Source organism: Pseudopipra pipra, chromosome Z (assembly GCF_036250125.1).
Source record: "Pseudopipra pipra isolate bDixPip1 chromosome Z, bDixPip1.hap1, whole genome shotgun sequence".
In the NCBI taxonomy this organism is placed as follows: Eukaryota; Metazoa; Chordata; class Aves; order Passeriformes; family Pipridae; genus Pseudopipra; species Pseudopipra pipra.
The window spans coordinates 39,894,873-39,911,104 of NC_087581.1; the positions used below are offsets into that span (position 1 = coordinate 39,894,873).

The following is a 16,232-nucleotide window of genomic DNA, read 5'->3' on the forward strand; positions in this document are numbered from 1 at the left end:
TTTCCCGTTCTTGCTGAAAGAAAGAACTACAATTCTGATCTGCTGAGCCCAACCTTGTGCCTTGCATGGGATGCCTGGACAGAGATGGTCTGCAACAGGAGAGCTGAAGTCTGCTTTGTTTGAAGACTCAATATTAGAAATGTTAAAACTTTAATTAATATTTCCCACTAGGTCATTGAAATGCCTGGGAGAACATTTCAGTGTTAACAATGTGTTATGTCATTTCTATAGTATTTTTTGCCTCTTGGTACTTCCACACCAACACACTACACTAAAATGCCTGACAGACAACATTCACAAAATAGTGCAGACTCAGCAAAACTCATCATTTTCAGTAAGGGATTCAAGATGGGTTTTGTCCAATGCAAATACAGAAACTGTGTTCCATCTATGACTAGCTAAAATAATTAAAATATATTAAATATTTTAAAATATATTAAATATAATTAAAAATAGTTTAAAAATTATATACATTAAATATATAAATACACATAAAATAAAATATATATATTATATTATAGATACGATATAACATATATAATATATAATATGTAATGCGCATTAAAATATATAAATATATAAAATAAAAAATATAAATGCATATAATTAAAAATTTATATAAATATGTACTTCATTCTTACTACTGATATTTAGCATCTCTTTCAGCATTAATTTAACTTCTTAAATAATTTTTGGTTTTATTCTTATAACATGTTCAAAAAAGGACAAATTACCAAGATTGAGTTGAATTACATGGCCTAAAGTCAGATTAGACATGTGAAAGTTTTTCCTCCTGCACTTTCAAGGTGTATTTCTGATATATTTCTGTTCTGAGATATTTCTGTAATCCAGGGAGCTCACAAATCAAGTATTACTATTAGCTTTGTATTAAATGGACACAATTCTTTTAGGCACAAATTTTTTTCCATTCTTCCTTTTGTCGGACATTAACTAAAAAAAAATATTTTCTCCACAGTTTGTAATACATGCAGACCTATAAAATCTCCTTAATTTTTCCATGGAAGTCCTAAATTTGTCATCTAAATAAGGATAAACATGAATATACATATTTACTGAATTTTTATATGTTGTACACTTGGTGAGTGAGCTGACAATTCTAGCTTTTAAATTTTATGATCTTTAAAGCAAAATAAAGCAGGAAAAATGTGAAAACTAAAACAAACTCTTCTCTTTGCCTTAAATATGAATTAAGAACACTTTCTACTCTCTTGATTAGACCACAGCCAAATTAACATTCTTTAACTGCTGTTGAGTCTTGATTTCATGCCCAGCCTCTGTCCCCTGCCATTCTTTTGTACCAGCCCAGTATCAGTGTGTCATTAATTACCTTTTTTTTTTTAATTATTTTTTCCCTGGGCCAGTTTTTTTCATTCTGTGTCCAGTTTTGGTTTACAGCCGTTTCCAACTTTATATATAACACCAGTATTTCAGCTCATAAAACTGGCAGATGTTCCAAACAATCAACAATATGCTTAAAGCCAAACTTCATATTGCATTATTCACAGAATTAGTCAAACTGATATTTTAAGCTATAGGAAAATTTGGTCATCCTAAATCTCATTCAAAGAGGTTGTAACAGTGATCAGTAATTTAGGGAACTTGAGTCTGTGCTGATTCCTGGCAGGTAAAGTGTTTCATAGTGTGAAAATAAGGTGGAGGTACACTGCTTAGCATGATTTCTGACATGCTAGACAAATAAATTGGTGCATATGCTTTGAATTCAGTATCCTTCTACATATGGACATGTTGAATACATAGAAAAGGAGGTGAAGGGGCCATAGCATATGTAAAAAAAAATATTTACAGTTAGTATTCTGATCTAGATCTTTAAAGAAAAAAGCATGAGAAAGTTTGCCATATTTTTTAATGGCAGCAAGTCTTGGCATCTAGCAAACCACAAGCTCCAAAATGCACAGTAATGATACTATAGGGTGTCCACTGTATAGTACAATCTGTTAGAATAAAAGAAATAATAAAAAAAAAAAAAAGAAAAAGAAAAAGAAAAAAAAAGTGATCAAAAATTACCTGTGGAACTGCTCACATATTACTGCAATTCAGTACCCATGTTACTCATGGGAGATTTTAACAATACAGATCTGCATCGAATGAGGCAAACAGCCTGACATTGATGAAAGTGGCCCCCTGTTGCTTGTAAGAAAATTCTGTGATCCACAAAACAAAAACTCCAGCCCCAGGAGAATCTGTCTTGAAAGCAATACTTTATTTATGGATAATCCAGAACTAAGGAATGGAGATAATCATAACTGATGGCTTAAATTCACCACAGAGGCAAGAAATTAGTTCAGGGAGTGGAAGAACAGAAGGAGATGCAGCTGCATTAAGGAAATGCTGAGGCCTTGAGAAATGTGGGAAGTAATATTGAATTAATACAGTTTAGATTTTGCATTCAGAGGATGGGGAAAGGTGCTCTCTTCCCATTCCATGTTTACTAAACATTTGCAGGCAAATTCTGTGGAGACCAGATATCCTGTGAAGTATCTCTTAAAAGGGTGATAAGCTTATTCCAGAACGGCTGAGTATGTTTTGAGGCTGTCGGTGGTCTCACACTCCACTTTGATTTTGTCTCATCCCCTGCTTTCCAGCAATGAGAATTTATGCCTGAATTGCTAAAGACAGCTGTATCAAGGATGGAAGGAAGGAAGGAAGGAAGAAGGAAAGGAAGAAGGAAAGGAAGAAAGAGGAAGGAAAGAAAGAAGGAAAAAAGAAAGAAAGAAGGGACAGAAGAAGGAAAAGAAGGAAGGAAAGGAAGGAAAGGAAGAAGGAAACGAACTGAGAAAGGAAGAAAGAAAGAAAGGAAGAAGGAAAGGAAGAGAGAAAGGAAGGAAGGAAGAAGGAAAGGAAGAAGGAAAGGAAGAAAGAAAGGAAGGAAGGAAGAAAGAAAGGAAGAAAGAAAGGAAGAAGGAAAGGAAGAAGGAAAGGAAGAAAGAAAGGAAGAAGGAAAGGAAGAAGGAAAGGAAGAAAGAAAGGAAGAAGGAAAGGAAGAAGGAAAGGAAGAAGGAAAGGAAGCGAGAAAGGAAGGAAGGAAGAAAGAAAGAAAACAAAAGTAAGAGAGAAAGAAGGAAAGGAGGAAAGAAAGAAAGAAAGAAGGAAGGAAAGCAATCAAGCAATCAAGCCTTTCCCTCTTATTTCAGGTCCTGGGACTAATCAGAAGGATTTTGGGTGGATATCCCACAAGGGTCTCAGGACCTGAGTGTAACAAAACGGTTGTCTCACACCTGAAAAGTGCCACATGTGAGATAAAATGGAAGGGAACTATTTAGAAGATTAGCTAAAAGGAATTAAATGGTGGAAGTAAAGCGTAGAATTAAAAAAAAAAAAGAGGGAAAACTTAGCAGGAGCACTAGGAAAAACAGTCTGGCATAAACTACTGGAAGCTATTGAGTAACATGACAAGTCATTATTACAAAGCACTGGTATTTGGGCTATACTAAACTAGACAAACTATTAGAAAATGCAGTTTGCACGATGCATTTTTTCCTTTTTTATTCTAGATGTAGGATGTTTTACATATTCTATGATGTGGCTTAGCAATCTTTGAGCTTTGTGAGGTAATTCTGAGACAGCAGTCAGTAATTTACATAATTAGCATAACAGTATTTAATTATATGATTACTGTAAATATGTGTAAAACTCTAATGGCGTAATTATAATGTGTAATAACTACTTGTAATTACATAATTAAGTATGATGACATATCCAAATTTCTAATGGGAAAAAATAGGATATTTACAAGCCCTGACATAGAAAATGGTATAGTGCACAATTATAGTGGTGGCATAAACCCACAAGTCTCCCTTTTTAATGCTAGCTGTGCTAAAACTACCCTAAAAGTAGATGAATTAACTAAAATCTTGGAAGCCGTGCCATAGTGTTAGTGCAAATGTGTTAACTTTCCTGAACATGGGCAGCTCAGTGATTACAACCCGTACAAACAGGTGTTTGCATGTGGTAGACAATGGAGTGCTGGGTCACAGTTGCCAGCATTTCTCTACAGAATTATCTCCAGAAAGACCATACATATGTATATTGTATATACATATATATTTGTGCCAGTATAATTCTTCCAAAGTATGACTCAGAAAGACAGATTGTAGGTAGCTGTGTTTTCAATTACAAAATCAGTATTTTGAGTTGATATTTTGAATTACAGAAAATTTTCTTTCAAAAATAGAAATATGTAGACATACATTTTGTAATTCAATAGCAGAATTCTTTCACAGTTTCAATAAACTTGAAATTTCTACTTTTTGTACATATACACTTTCTGTTATATTCTCTCAAAAACAGGAATATGTGTGTGTCTATATATATATATGCACACACACAAAAAAACCCAAATTCAGTATAATATATAAGATACGAAACTCCATGCATGAAATTATTTTTACATATACATCTATAAAAAAATTAGAAATATAAAATAATAGTTGATGTTTCAGAAAATGCAATGATCACTTCAAGTAACAGCTCTGCCTTCCTCGTTTCTAGCATAACAGGAGATTGGATTTATGTGATCTATTATCTGAGCAATGTTCATGATGCAGCCAAAATATAGAAGGGATAAACTCTGAAGAGATGGATGAGATTCCTGGTAGAATTCCAAATGGCAATTCAGTTGCACCTAGTAAGGAAACGTATGAATTGCTTCAACAGCAAATTTTGAAGAAAACTTTAATAGATGTTCATTTTTTTTACAAACTCTTTCAGGTAGACATAGAGATCCCTGAACTACTCAAAGCAAATCCTAATCTTCTGTTTCTCTCTAGGACTATGTACACATTATGTTTAGGGCCTCAAATATTTTTTTTTTTTTTCTGTGGTATGCAAATCTGGGAATTCATTGAAGCTACTTAAAAAAAGCTCACATCTTGCCATTTGTGGTTATTTCTCCATCCTGTTTTTGTCTTCCTTTTCTCCCATACATCCACAAAGTGAACACAGGAAAAGGAATCATATTTTTCAGTTTTGTTGTGGTTTAATTTGTTTAGTATTCAACTTCTAACATTTTTTTCTTCTTTACAGTATTTCAAACTCAAAATCTGTTATTAACTTTTAAGGTATATAACATTTCATTCCATGGCAGTTTATTCTATGTCTGTTATTTCTGGTCTTCAAGATTACCTAGTCTATCACACATGAAGAACTTTGTAGTAACAACTTTAGGAATCAGACCTTTATGGTGCAGTGAGAGTCAATGTTACCGTAAAATCATATGAGATTTGTCCCAGGACAGATCCTGGAGGAACTCCATAAATGATTTCTCCATAAATGAATGGTCCAAATTTCAGAGACTATAGACATGTCAGAAAAAATAATTTATATTTTGGCCCTGTTCTTACATTTGTTGATATCTGCTAATAATTACTGTTGAAGCCAGGATATTCGGTGAATCCCTTGTTGGAATTTTTCTACTTTACACTATTTAATCCTCCTTCTTTGACTTTAGATAATGATTTTTCATTTTGCAAATGTTTCCACAATATCAGATGCTTTACTTGAATTCAGATTAGGTCTCTGAATTTCTCTCCATTTTGAAAAAACCAAGATGGCTATTTTGAGTATTCTGCATTTGTAATGTAGAGAAATATTTCCATATTTCCATAGTATATTAAAGTTTCTTCTGCAAAAATAAAATATTATATTTAATTTTATTACATAGAATTTACAAATATGCTGTACTTACTCTGTTGACAGTTTCTTCCCATAAATTCACCTGGGCATTCACAGGAATAGTTGGCAACAAGATCTGTACAGATTCCGCCATTCTTGCAGGGTTCAGATTCACATTCATTCACATCTGCACGAGGTACATGGGATAATGTCAGCATTAACAGAGAAAAGGTAAAAACGGTAAGCACATGTTTGAAAGAACTAAAAAAGAAAGCTTTATTGTGTCCCATTATACAATATAATTTAGTGTTTTGCTCAGGGATTTCCACTGTAACTGCCAAGAGGATATGAGGGCAAAAGTCACAGTTTGGCCTTAAAAAGACAAACTTCAGTAGTTCTAATGGATTAATTAGTAGTGACCCCTCCAACTTCAAGAAGTGTAGCTACTTCTTTATCAACAGATGCCAGTTAAGAATGTCTCTCAGTTCATCTTAATTCATTAAACGTGTAATTGACAAAGTTGTTTAACTGTCTAAAAAATTTCCTTTCTGTGCATGAGTTGGTGGGCAAATTGAAACTAATAACTCCATCTAGAAGCTTGCAAATTTCGTTAAGTTCAAAAGACAGAAAAGGTGGGTAATTTCACTTGAGTTTCTCTCTTCAAGCACACTTTGTGAAACACTGCGAAAATAACACTGTCCTGGTGTTCTTCAGTGTAGTAAACTTGAAGTGTAATATAAGATTCTTTCAAATGTGATATGGTATTTTTCAGTTACCATAAATAAGCAGAGTGAAGGATAATGCCATACCATAAATAAAATCCTCAGCCTCTGCATTTATTCTGCATGGAGTAGAAACAGTTGTAAGGATTTTATACATCATTGCCTCAAAGGGCTGCACTGTTGCTGTTAAATACTTGCAATATGGTAGATGATATGGTAGATAATATAGTAGATACTAGGTGAGCAAAATGCCCTATGAATTGAAGTCATAATCCTTGTTGTTGTGTTGTTGTGTTGCTTCAGTCCTTAAAATGTAAATCAAGTTTGTGCTACACACACAAAAACTAAAGAAAATGTTAAAAAAATGTCTAAATCTTATACATTTCAGCTTGTGCAGAAGAAGCAGAATTCAATTGTGTCAACAAAGTTGCTTCATTTCTGGTAGTTTGAGCATGTAACGTTTGTACTTTCAATTTGATTTTTTTTTCATTTACTAATCATGTATGTTCAAAACCTCAATGTTTTAATACACTCGATAGGATTAGCTTCCCATTTCTGTGAACAGAAATGCAGAAACAGAACTTCAGCTAAATATGAAGGCTAGTTCCAATTGTTTGAACTGGAAAAAATTCAGATTTTTATACCAAAATTGATGATGGCAACTTATCTCTGAGCTTCTTTTTAGTCTCTGAATGTTTTAATATTTCTTGCTTATAAAGATATGATATTATGGCTTAATAAAAAATTAGAGTTAGCTGAATTTCTGTCAATTAAAAAGGAAGAAGAGGAGTAATAGCTTAGAGTGCAAGAAATAAAATCTGCCAAGGGAAATGACTGAAGAAGAGATCTGCTAAGTTCTAAATTAAATTCTTCATATGTATTTATAAAATTTAATAAGATTCTTCAGCTTCCTATTTGCCTTTTTAAGCAAAGCCCATTAGCCTTACATTTTTATTAGCTTATTAATAATTTTAATATAGGCTAATATATTTGTGGGGAAAAAAATATCAAGGTCACAGGGAACTAAAAAACATTATATGAACATATGAACTATCTCTTCCTTGGTGAGATACAGGTGGTAATTTATCCTCTTACAAGCTTTTCTGTGTAAAGATAATATCTTCTTGAGTTGGTTTTTTTTCCCCCCTAATTTGCATTTTGAAATATGTAGGAGAAAATACACCGGTTTCCAGAATATTTCATACTGTCTGTGTGGTGATGGAGAAAATAAAATGAACTGGAAGTACCAGTACTCTCAAAGTAATCCTCATATTTCATCCCCATGGAGTAACTAGCAATGATCAGTGGAGAAATATGGAAATTTTCCATTACTATATTTGTTATTTGGCTCCAACAATGATTTTTTCCCAGTAACTTCAGAAACTTCAGCCCAATTAGTTCAAACAAATATGTCACAGAGAACTGCAGGCTCTGCACCTCCAGTGACCCAACAGCGCCCCCTGCCGGCCGCGATTAGAACTGCGCTGAAGGACAGAGAAGTATTCAGACTTTTTCTTTTGTTTGAAGGGGACTTTTTTGGGGGGTGCAGGACTATTGTCTAGGTTTTTTGTGTGTTCTGTTACTGTTCTTGCCAACATACATATATCTTTTAATATAGGGTTGTTTTTTCCACAATTCCTCGATTAAAGCCCCTAATTTTGAATTTACAGTTGCTGAGAGAGAGGAGTTTGGTCTGTCTCATAACTCATCCTCTTTAACAAACATTCCAATCTCTTCAAACTGAGACACAAGGTTTGGTTTTAGTTCAGGGCAGATTCAGATCAGATTTTGAAGTGTTGTTCAGGTAAAAATCTAATACATTGCAGTAACTAAAACACAGAGAGCTATGTATTGCCAGAGAAATCAGAGTTCCTCACAGAGGCAGCTAGGTAACGGAGAAATACTGAGTGAAATAGACTCGTTAAGAGGTAAAGTCTTGATTTCTAAGTGGGGTCCAGGTTAGATAAAAAGAACCCAAATCTCAAACAATCAGAAAAAAAAAAGAAAAAAATTTTAAAAAGAAGGTAAAAGAAAACTCAAAAGAACTCCAAACTATAAAACCCCCACCCCCATGCCCAAACCCCCAAGATTTCTGTACAGAAGGTGGATTCTGAGATTGATTTGATCCAGGAAAAAGGAAACATTGATGATTTTCTGAAAACAGATTGTTCCTCGAATAACAGCTTGAAGAGCTAAGAGAAATGATTAGGAAGTAAAGGCTATGCTGAGGTTTCTTTTTATGCTGAAGAGGGTTAAATTTACATTTCCTGTCTCCTAAGATCAATCCATAATTACAAAGCCATTAAGGACACTTCTATCTGAGGCACAGCTGTGGTGCACCCTGAAACACAAATATACTGCCAGAAACTCGGAAAGTAACAGAGAACTTGGCTATATCACAAAGTGATTGAGAATCATCAAGAGGCAGATTTCTGTCCTTTTGTCTTCCTTTGATGGATTCTATATGTATATATATTTAATATATCCTCTATGTATATATATTTAATATATCCTCTAAGTATTTAATATAACATAAATAAAACCTACTACTGTACTCACAAATGTAATATAATTAGAAATATTTAACACTAATTTTGGACTTTACCTATTCAATACAGTCATATGTGTTTTCCTGAAAAATTATCCCACATGGAATGAGCATGTAAATTATGTAACTGTTATAATAAAACTTTTAACTTTTACTTACGGTCATTTAGGTTCTTTAGCAAGCTACTTGGTATAAACCTGACTTTTTATAATGAAGAGACCAATAAGCTCAATTTACCCGCGTGGGTTTTTTTTCCAACACATCCTGTGTTTTGGCTGCAAATACACAACAGTGCCTTGTTCCTGTCCCCTGCTTGCTTGTCCTTTACTCAGCCCAAATTCCCAGTTCCTGCCATCTGGATGCTTGTTTCTGATCCAGGACTGCCTCTTGCAGTACAGACTTCCTGATGTTCCCTCCTGCTAACAAGCACATTCTTTCCTTATTCTTTGATTTTGGTACTCTTTTTGGCTTCTGGATCAACATGGTCTGCTTCTCTCAGCTCTTACTCATGTTTTAAGTCAGTCCTCTATAGGATAGAATTGTTGACCCATCATACATACAGCTTTTAACTTCAGGAGTCCTTACTGGAAGTCAGCATGGTCGTTAAAGAAAACACTGGTTAAACATAACTTTTATGCTTTACTAACATTGCAAATATTTTTTTCCCCAAAATAAAGTCAATTTAGCATATAGAATACAGATACCTCTGTATCTTAACTGGCTTCTGTGGGGACCCACAACCGTACACTGGATAAAGATCAAGTCATAATCTGAGAAACTTGACACTCCCTCCTATCCCCCAAATTTTAATATTCTTAAAGAAAACCAGAAAACTTCCCTATCTGGTTCTACTTCAAAATAAATTTGTTGATAACTAACAATATGTTCAAATATCTCTGGAAACTGGTGTGGTATAAGGTGGAGAAACAGGTAGCATGCAATAATTATCTTTTAGTTGGAGTTTAGTCTGGACTACTCTCAGAGATGCTTGATGGCTCTCAATTGATTTTAAAAAAGCATTCTAGGTGTTTTTTCTTTATTGCATATAGATCCTCAATGATTTAAGTTATTTACATGAATAAGTCCTATCTCAGTAAGGTCACACAAAATGTTGCTTGCAGAACTTCGTAATAACCTGTTATTATTTAAACTTGAGCTTTCCGACAGTCAAATTTTCCATTATTAATTTCCTATTAAATACCATGAAAGTCAGCTTACATATTATGTTTTTATTATTTGTACCAGTTTTAATATTTTTACGAAACATTAAATGATAAAGCTCCATTAAAAAAATATAAACTATATTGGTTCTATTCTGACTCAAGAGAAACAACAAAATTTAATATGACTATCTTAAGAGCGAGCTACTCAGTGATATGAAAAATTTGAAAGATTACAGCAATTCATGTATAGAAGGACATATCTTCTATAAGAGTAGGAGGATTGTGTTAAATTATTTACAAAACAAAAAAAACAATGAAAGCATTCTCTCTCATATTCCTATAGATTATTAAAACCCACCTAAATCGTAAAGGTCTCCTAAAGGAGGTTAAACTTGGTGGTTTTTTCTCAAAAGATAATAAGTAAATAAATGTATTTAAACAGAATAAAAAATCATCAGAAAAAAATTTGCATGACAACCTTCAAATTTCTGACTAAAAGATATGGAAAATATAAGTAATTAACATGATAATTTATTTTACGCTTTTTAAGTATAAGTTGAAGAAAGTTTCTAACCTTACTTCTGAATAAGTGTTTATCTGTAATTCGTGTAAACAATACTTCAGATTTATTGTTCCTTGATTTAACCAGGATTATAGAAAGACAAGCATTAGTATATTACTGGCTCAATCCCGACATGAAACATTTAAAAAGAACCGGGGCATATTCCTGTGAAATATGTGAAGTTAGTACATATTATTAAATCTGATCTGGATGTATTCAATGCACATTCAACACAACACAGACATCTCTTACAATTCAGTGATTTGATTGCTTTTTCAAAGGTAGTTTCCTGACCACAGTAGGCTCTGAAAACACTGTGCCAAAAAACCTGCAGGAAACTTGAAGTATAATGTCATACTGAAGGAACTCATGGTTCAGATATCCTTATTATCTGATCTTCAAAATGAGAATAGTTTTACACTTGATACAAAAAAGTACAAACCTCTTGCTCCCCACCCTTAGAGGCTAAACATTGCAATACCCCTACTCTAATAATTCTACGTATAGTTTTCCTCGACCTGCGAGCATTTGGTACAAGATCCTGTGGTAAATATCCTCCAGAGTACTCCATCATGAGGTTATCTACTAGAATTCTTCCTGAAACATTCAGTGGACAAGGGATGGGCAATAGATGTCATTTATCTGGACTTCCGTGAAGCCTTTGACACAGTGCCCCACAACATCCTTTTCTAAATTGAAAGAATGGATTCCATGTAGGTGGATGAGGAATTGGTTAGCTGGTCACATCCAGAGGGTTGTGGTCAATGGTTCAGAGTCCCAGTGGACTTCAGTGACAACTGGTGTCCTTCAGGAGCCTGTACGAGGACCAGTATTATTTAATATCTATGTTAATGACACAGACAAAGGGATCAAGGGCACCCTCAGCAGGTTTGCAGGTGACCCCAAGCTGAGGGTGCAGTGACATACATGAAGGATGAGGCCATCCAGAGGGACCTGAACAAGCTCCAGAAGTGGCCTCTGCAAATCTCATGAGGTTTAACAAGGCCAAAGGCTGGTGCTGCACCTGAGTCAGAGCAACCCCCGAGATCAATCCAGGCTGGGGATGAGCAGGTAGAGCAGCTCAGGAGAGGAGGACTTGGGGATGCTGGTGGGGAAGAGGCTGGACATGGCCCAGGACGGAAACCTCCCGTGCCCTGGGCTGATCCCAGAGTGAGGGCAGCAGGGTAGGGGGGGATTCTGCCCCTCTGCCCCCTCAGGTGAGACCCCACCTGCAGAGTTGCCTCCAGCCCTGGGGGCCCAGCACAGCAAGGACATGGAGCTGCTGGAGCGAGTCCAGAGGAGGCATCAAGATGATGAGGGGGATGGAGCAGCTTTGCTGTGAGGAAAGGCTGGGAGAGTTGGGATTGTTCAGCCTGGAGAAGAGAAGGCTCCAGGGTGACCTGACTGTGGCCTTCCAGGACCTGAAGGAGCTACAAGGAAGACAGAGAGAGACTATTTAGAAGGGCCTAGAGTGAGAGGACAAGGGGGAATGGCTTCACATTGACAGAAGGCAGAGTTAGATGGGATACTGGGAAGAAATTCTTGTCTGTGAGGGTGCTGAGGCTCTGGCACAGGTTGTCCAGAGAAACTGTGGCTGCCCCATCCCTGGAAGGCCAGGTTGGACAGGTCTTGGACCAACCTGGTCTAGTGGAAGGTATCCCAGCACATGGTGGGGGTAGAATGGGATGAGCTTTAAGGTCTCTTTCAACCCAAACTATTCTGTGATTCTATTAGGAAGAGAGTAAGTCAGATAAGAGAGTTCCTAAAGCTGTGTTCTGAACTCAAAAGAAACATTCTAATTAAATGAACATTGGAAATAAAAATAATTCCTGGACATAATTCAGATTTTTTTCCTTGATGGTGCATGAGTGTTTGAGACACCTTTGTAATCAGCAATATACATTAACACCTAAATACATAACAAAAATAACTTTGGACAAAATTCAATTGCTCCTATCTAGAGTTCCTTCAGAAACAGCCTCTTAAGCATTCTTACATCATTTTTTTCAAACAATTTTATCTCCTTTTAGGCTTTTATAGACTAATTTACACATTTTTAAGTATGCCTATGAAACTAGCCTTCTTAAAAAAATAAAAAAATATTGCTACCTTCTAACAATCCATTGTTGTTTCCCATCCTAGTATTTCTGAAATATAGTTAGGTCAACTTGTTTCAAGAGAAACTGGAATATATATCTATAATTCTGTTTAATTTGATTCATAAGAAATCAGAGGTTCTGAGAAACTGAAAAGGAAAAAGTATTTTGAAGGTTTTTTTTTTTTGTTGTTGTTTGTTTTTTTTTTTAATTGACACTTTCTTAAATTTAATGTGGCAAGTAAAAACTTTAATTTTGACAAACCATTTTTTATTATTGACAAAGCATTTTTTATTATGACTTCTTTTTCCAACAGCTAATTTATCATCTTTTCCACCTATAATTTACATTTCTCTTCTATGTTAATCTGGTATAGTTTCAGTGTCTTGCTTTACGGTGAACTTGCCACCGGCTGTCGCAAGAGAGGAGCCCCGAAGAAAAGATACAAGGACTCCCTGAAACAACATCTCAGCCTTGGCCATATTGATCATCATAACGGGTCTTCTCTGGCCTCCAATCGGGAGGTCTGGAGACACACCATCTATAACGCAGCTGTCTCCTTTGAGAACACACGCAGGATCACTCTCGAGGAGAAAAGACAGCGCAGAAAGAATCGTATCCTGCTGGATACACCATCTAAGGAGTCTTTCTGCTGTGCCTTTTGCAATCAGATATGTCTATCTCATATTGGCCTCATAAGCCACCAGCGTGCTTGTAGCAAATGTGGATAGAGCCTTCCTAAATCTTCGTTCGCGAAGCCCAGCCATGATAGTTTCAGTGAATGAGTTGTGGCGTCTATCTATAAAATCACAGTTTAAAATAGATTTATTACCTATAACATTTCCCCACCTTTCTTTGTGTTCTGCAGTGGCACTTTGCCTACACAACCCTCATTTAAAGAAAAATTCAAAACTAAATTTAAAGTTTTGGAGTGAGTACATTTCTATACAGTAGTAACTATAACCACAGTTTTCAGAATGCGAAGATTAACTAATTTAAAAAAAATCAAGAATAAAGCACGATTAAGTATTTTGCAGAATAATTGTCCACTTTAAAATAAGGCCAGTAAAAAAGGTAATAACATCATTAGCCTCTGTGAGAGGAAAGTACAGGGGCAACCTTTACACTGTAAAGTTTATATATCAATCCCATACATGTCTTTAATCCTTTATGTGCTATGCACACTTTTGTAAGGTGGTTTTCCATCAAGAGAGCATTATTAGGCTAAAAAATTATTTTCAATTGTTTTACCTAGAAACTAATAGAAAATTAGTAAAAGAATTATGAGATCAATTTCGTCACAGTCTAATGGAAGCTTCTAGAGAGAATATAAAGGTGCTTCTTTACTTCAGAGGATTTTAAATAGGCTAGGGGCTTTACAAGAATCTTTGCAACAGTATCATGTGGCATTCACAGTGATATTTGTGACATTATTTTCATACCTTTTTTTTTGTATTTTTAGATATTTTCTATCCCTATTTCAGTTTTGAAAACTCTTAAAATAGATGATGCAGAGAAGTTCCACTCTGCATAGGTGTCTACAGCCTGCCTTGCAAAATATTTTTGTTTTTGTTATAGCTGCTGAAAAGTTATTACAATTTTCTCTGTAGAGTCACACTTCCAACACTGGACTACGTCAGTATTTCCTGATGTTCTATTTACCTGTTTAAAAGCATATTTAATGGCTTTTCATCTGTTGAAATTTAAATCTAATATAATTTTGGCATAACATAGCCAAGCCCTTTTCTTATTAGTTTTAGAAGAGTTGGTACTTTAGAAGTTTTAATATAAATTGAATCAGATTTTTCATTTTTAATTACTTTTAATGAATACTGATATGAAAACCGTCATTCCACTGAGTAGCTTACCATTTAGTTTTACACTGTAGAAGCATATCTTCAGGATGACTATTCCTAATGTTTCCAATTAACCTTATTAAAGTAATTGTCTATTTACATAACAAGCATTTGACAAATAATTTTTAAACTCTAGTTGAAAAAAAAATCTTACTAGAAGATGAATCAACTTGTGAATCATTTTTCATTACAAACAATGCTCCAAAAACCTCAGCTTCACAAGTAAGCTTCAATTATCCGGCATTAGACTGTAATCTCTAATGATTGATTTGTTAAAATAGTGTAGGTGGGCACGTGGCAAGAAGTCCAATTATTTTCTGAGCAAGTCTGAACCTAAATCAGTAAATTAACATTATTTTCCTTCACATAACCCCAAATCACTGTATTCTTTCAAAATGCAGTTGCTTATGCATTTCAAAATAGAGTGAGTGTAGGGTTACATTATTTTCATGTGAGTAAACAGTCATGGCACATGTTTTTAAAAATGTTTTTAGACCAACAAGTCTTGGAGGATATGATTCTGGATGTTCTAAAATGCTGACAACAGATGGTTATATTTGTTTACATGTCTGTATTTGACATACACAGGGTGAAGTATATTCAATTATGGCCCATCTATATAAATCCCATTTAAACTATCATAAAAAGTTGTCTGTGGGACTCCAGTGCCGTTACATTGCATAAGTGCACATACATGTACTACATAAAGGTAACTCCTACTCTCTGCTAATAACTTTCAAATTCACACTCATAGTTGCTGATAAATATATTCATGTTTTACACTTAATGAATCTTGTTAGATTTGATCACAGGAACAACTAGCACTGTAAACAGGAGAATGGATTAATAATGAATGGATGGCCTAATAAAAGATTAACTGAACATCTGTTATTCACTATAGAAATCACTATGTTAATTATAACCATACATATATCCTTAGTCCAAATATTCATACACTTGTTTATAGTATATGCAGAAGAACAAGAGAAAAGATCTGGCAAACTACAAGTTGGTCAATGTCATCTGACAGCTCTATTATCTCAGGGCACATGCACTCAGGTCGTTCTTCATGTTTGACAGAGAGTTATATGCCCTGCACCAAAAACATGTCTTAGAACTGGAGTTTGTATTTATGGCAGCTGATCCAGACAATGCCACCTTTGCTTGACGATCACATCAAATAAGACCTATCCAAACAGGTCTGTGCATTTTCCACAACTATGTTTAGCAGCTAAGGATTTGCCTTCCAGTCTACACTCATAATCTGTACTATAATCTAGAGCTGTGGGTGCTACAATTTCTGTAAAAATCTCCATTTTTGCTGAGAAATAAGAGGAAGTTTTTTCTCTGTTAGAGCACTGAAACCAGAACTAAGCATTGTAAACTCCTCATTTTAGATTTGGGCAAAGGCTTTTTTCACGTTTCACTCTTTTCCTAATTTTGGTGTATGCCTTTGCAGTATTATTCTGAAGCTCCCTTAAATATTAAGTATCACTGACAAAACAAATAGAAAAGATGAGAAGAGAGCAGATTAATTTCTCTCTAACAATGAAAACTGCTGGTATGGAAAAGAATATTGCTTTTAAGTAAACTCTAAAAACTTCATGAGAGTAATGACTGTAAACGTAAAAAG

At 34.9% G+C, this 16,232-nt stretch overlaps 1 protein-coding gene across 3 annotated transcripts in view; it reads right to left on the reverse strand.

Annotated features, from left to right (window-relative positions):
- The window catches only part of EDIL3 (EGF like repeats and discoidin domains 3), a 233,692-nt gene that overhangs the window by 97,313 nt on the left and 120,147 nt on the right, over positions 1-16,232 (reverse strand). For all 3 annotated transcript variants that reach the window (XM_064642242.1, XM_064642241.1, XM_064642240.1), the window contains one exon: positions 5,726-5,839. In XM_064642242.1, coding sequence (XP_064498312.1) covers positions 5,726-5,839 — 114 coding nt within the window. The remainder of the gene's footprint in view (positions 1-5,725; positions 5,840-16,232) is intronic.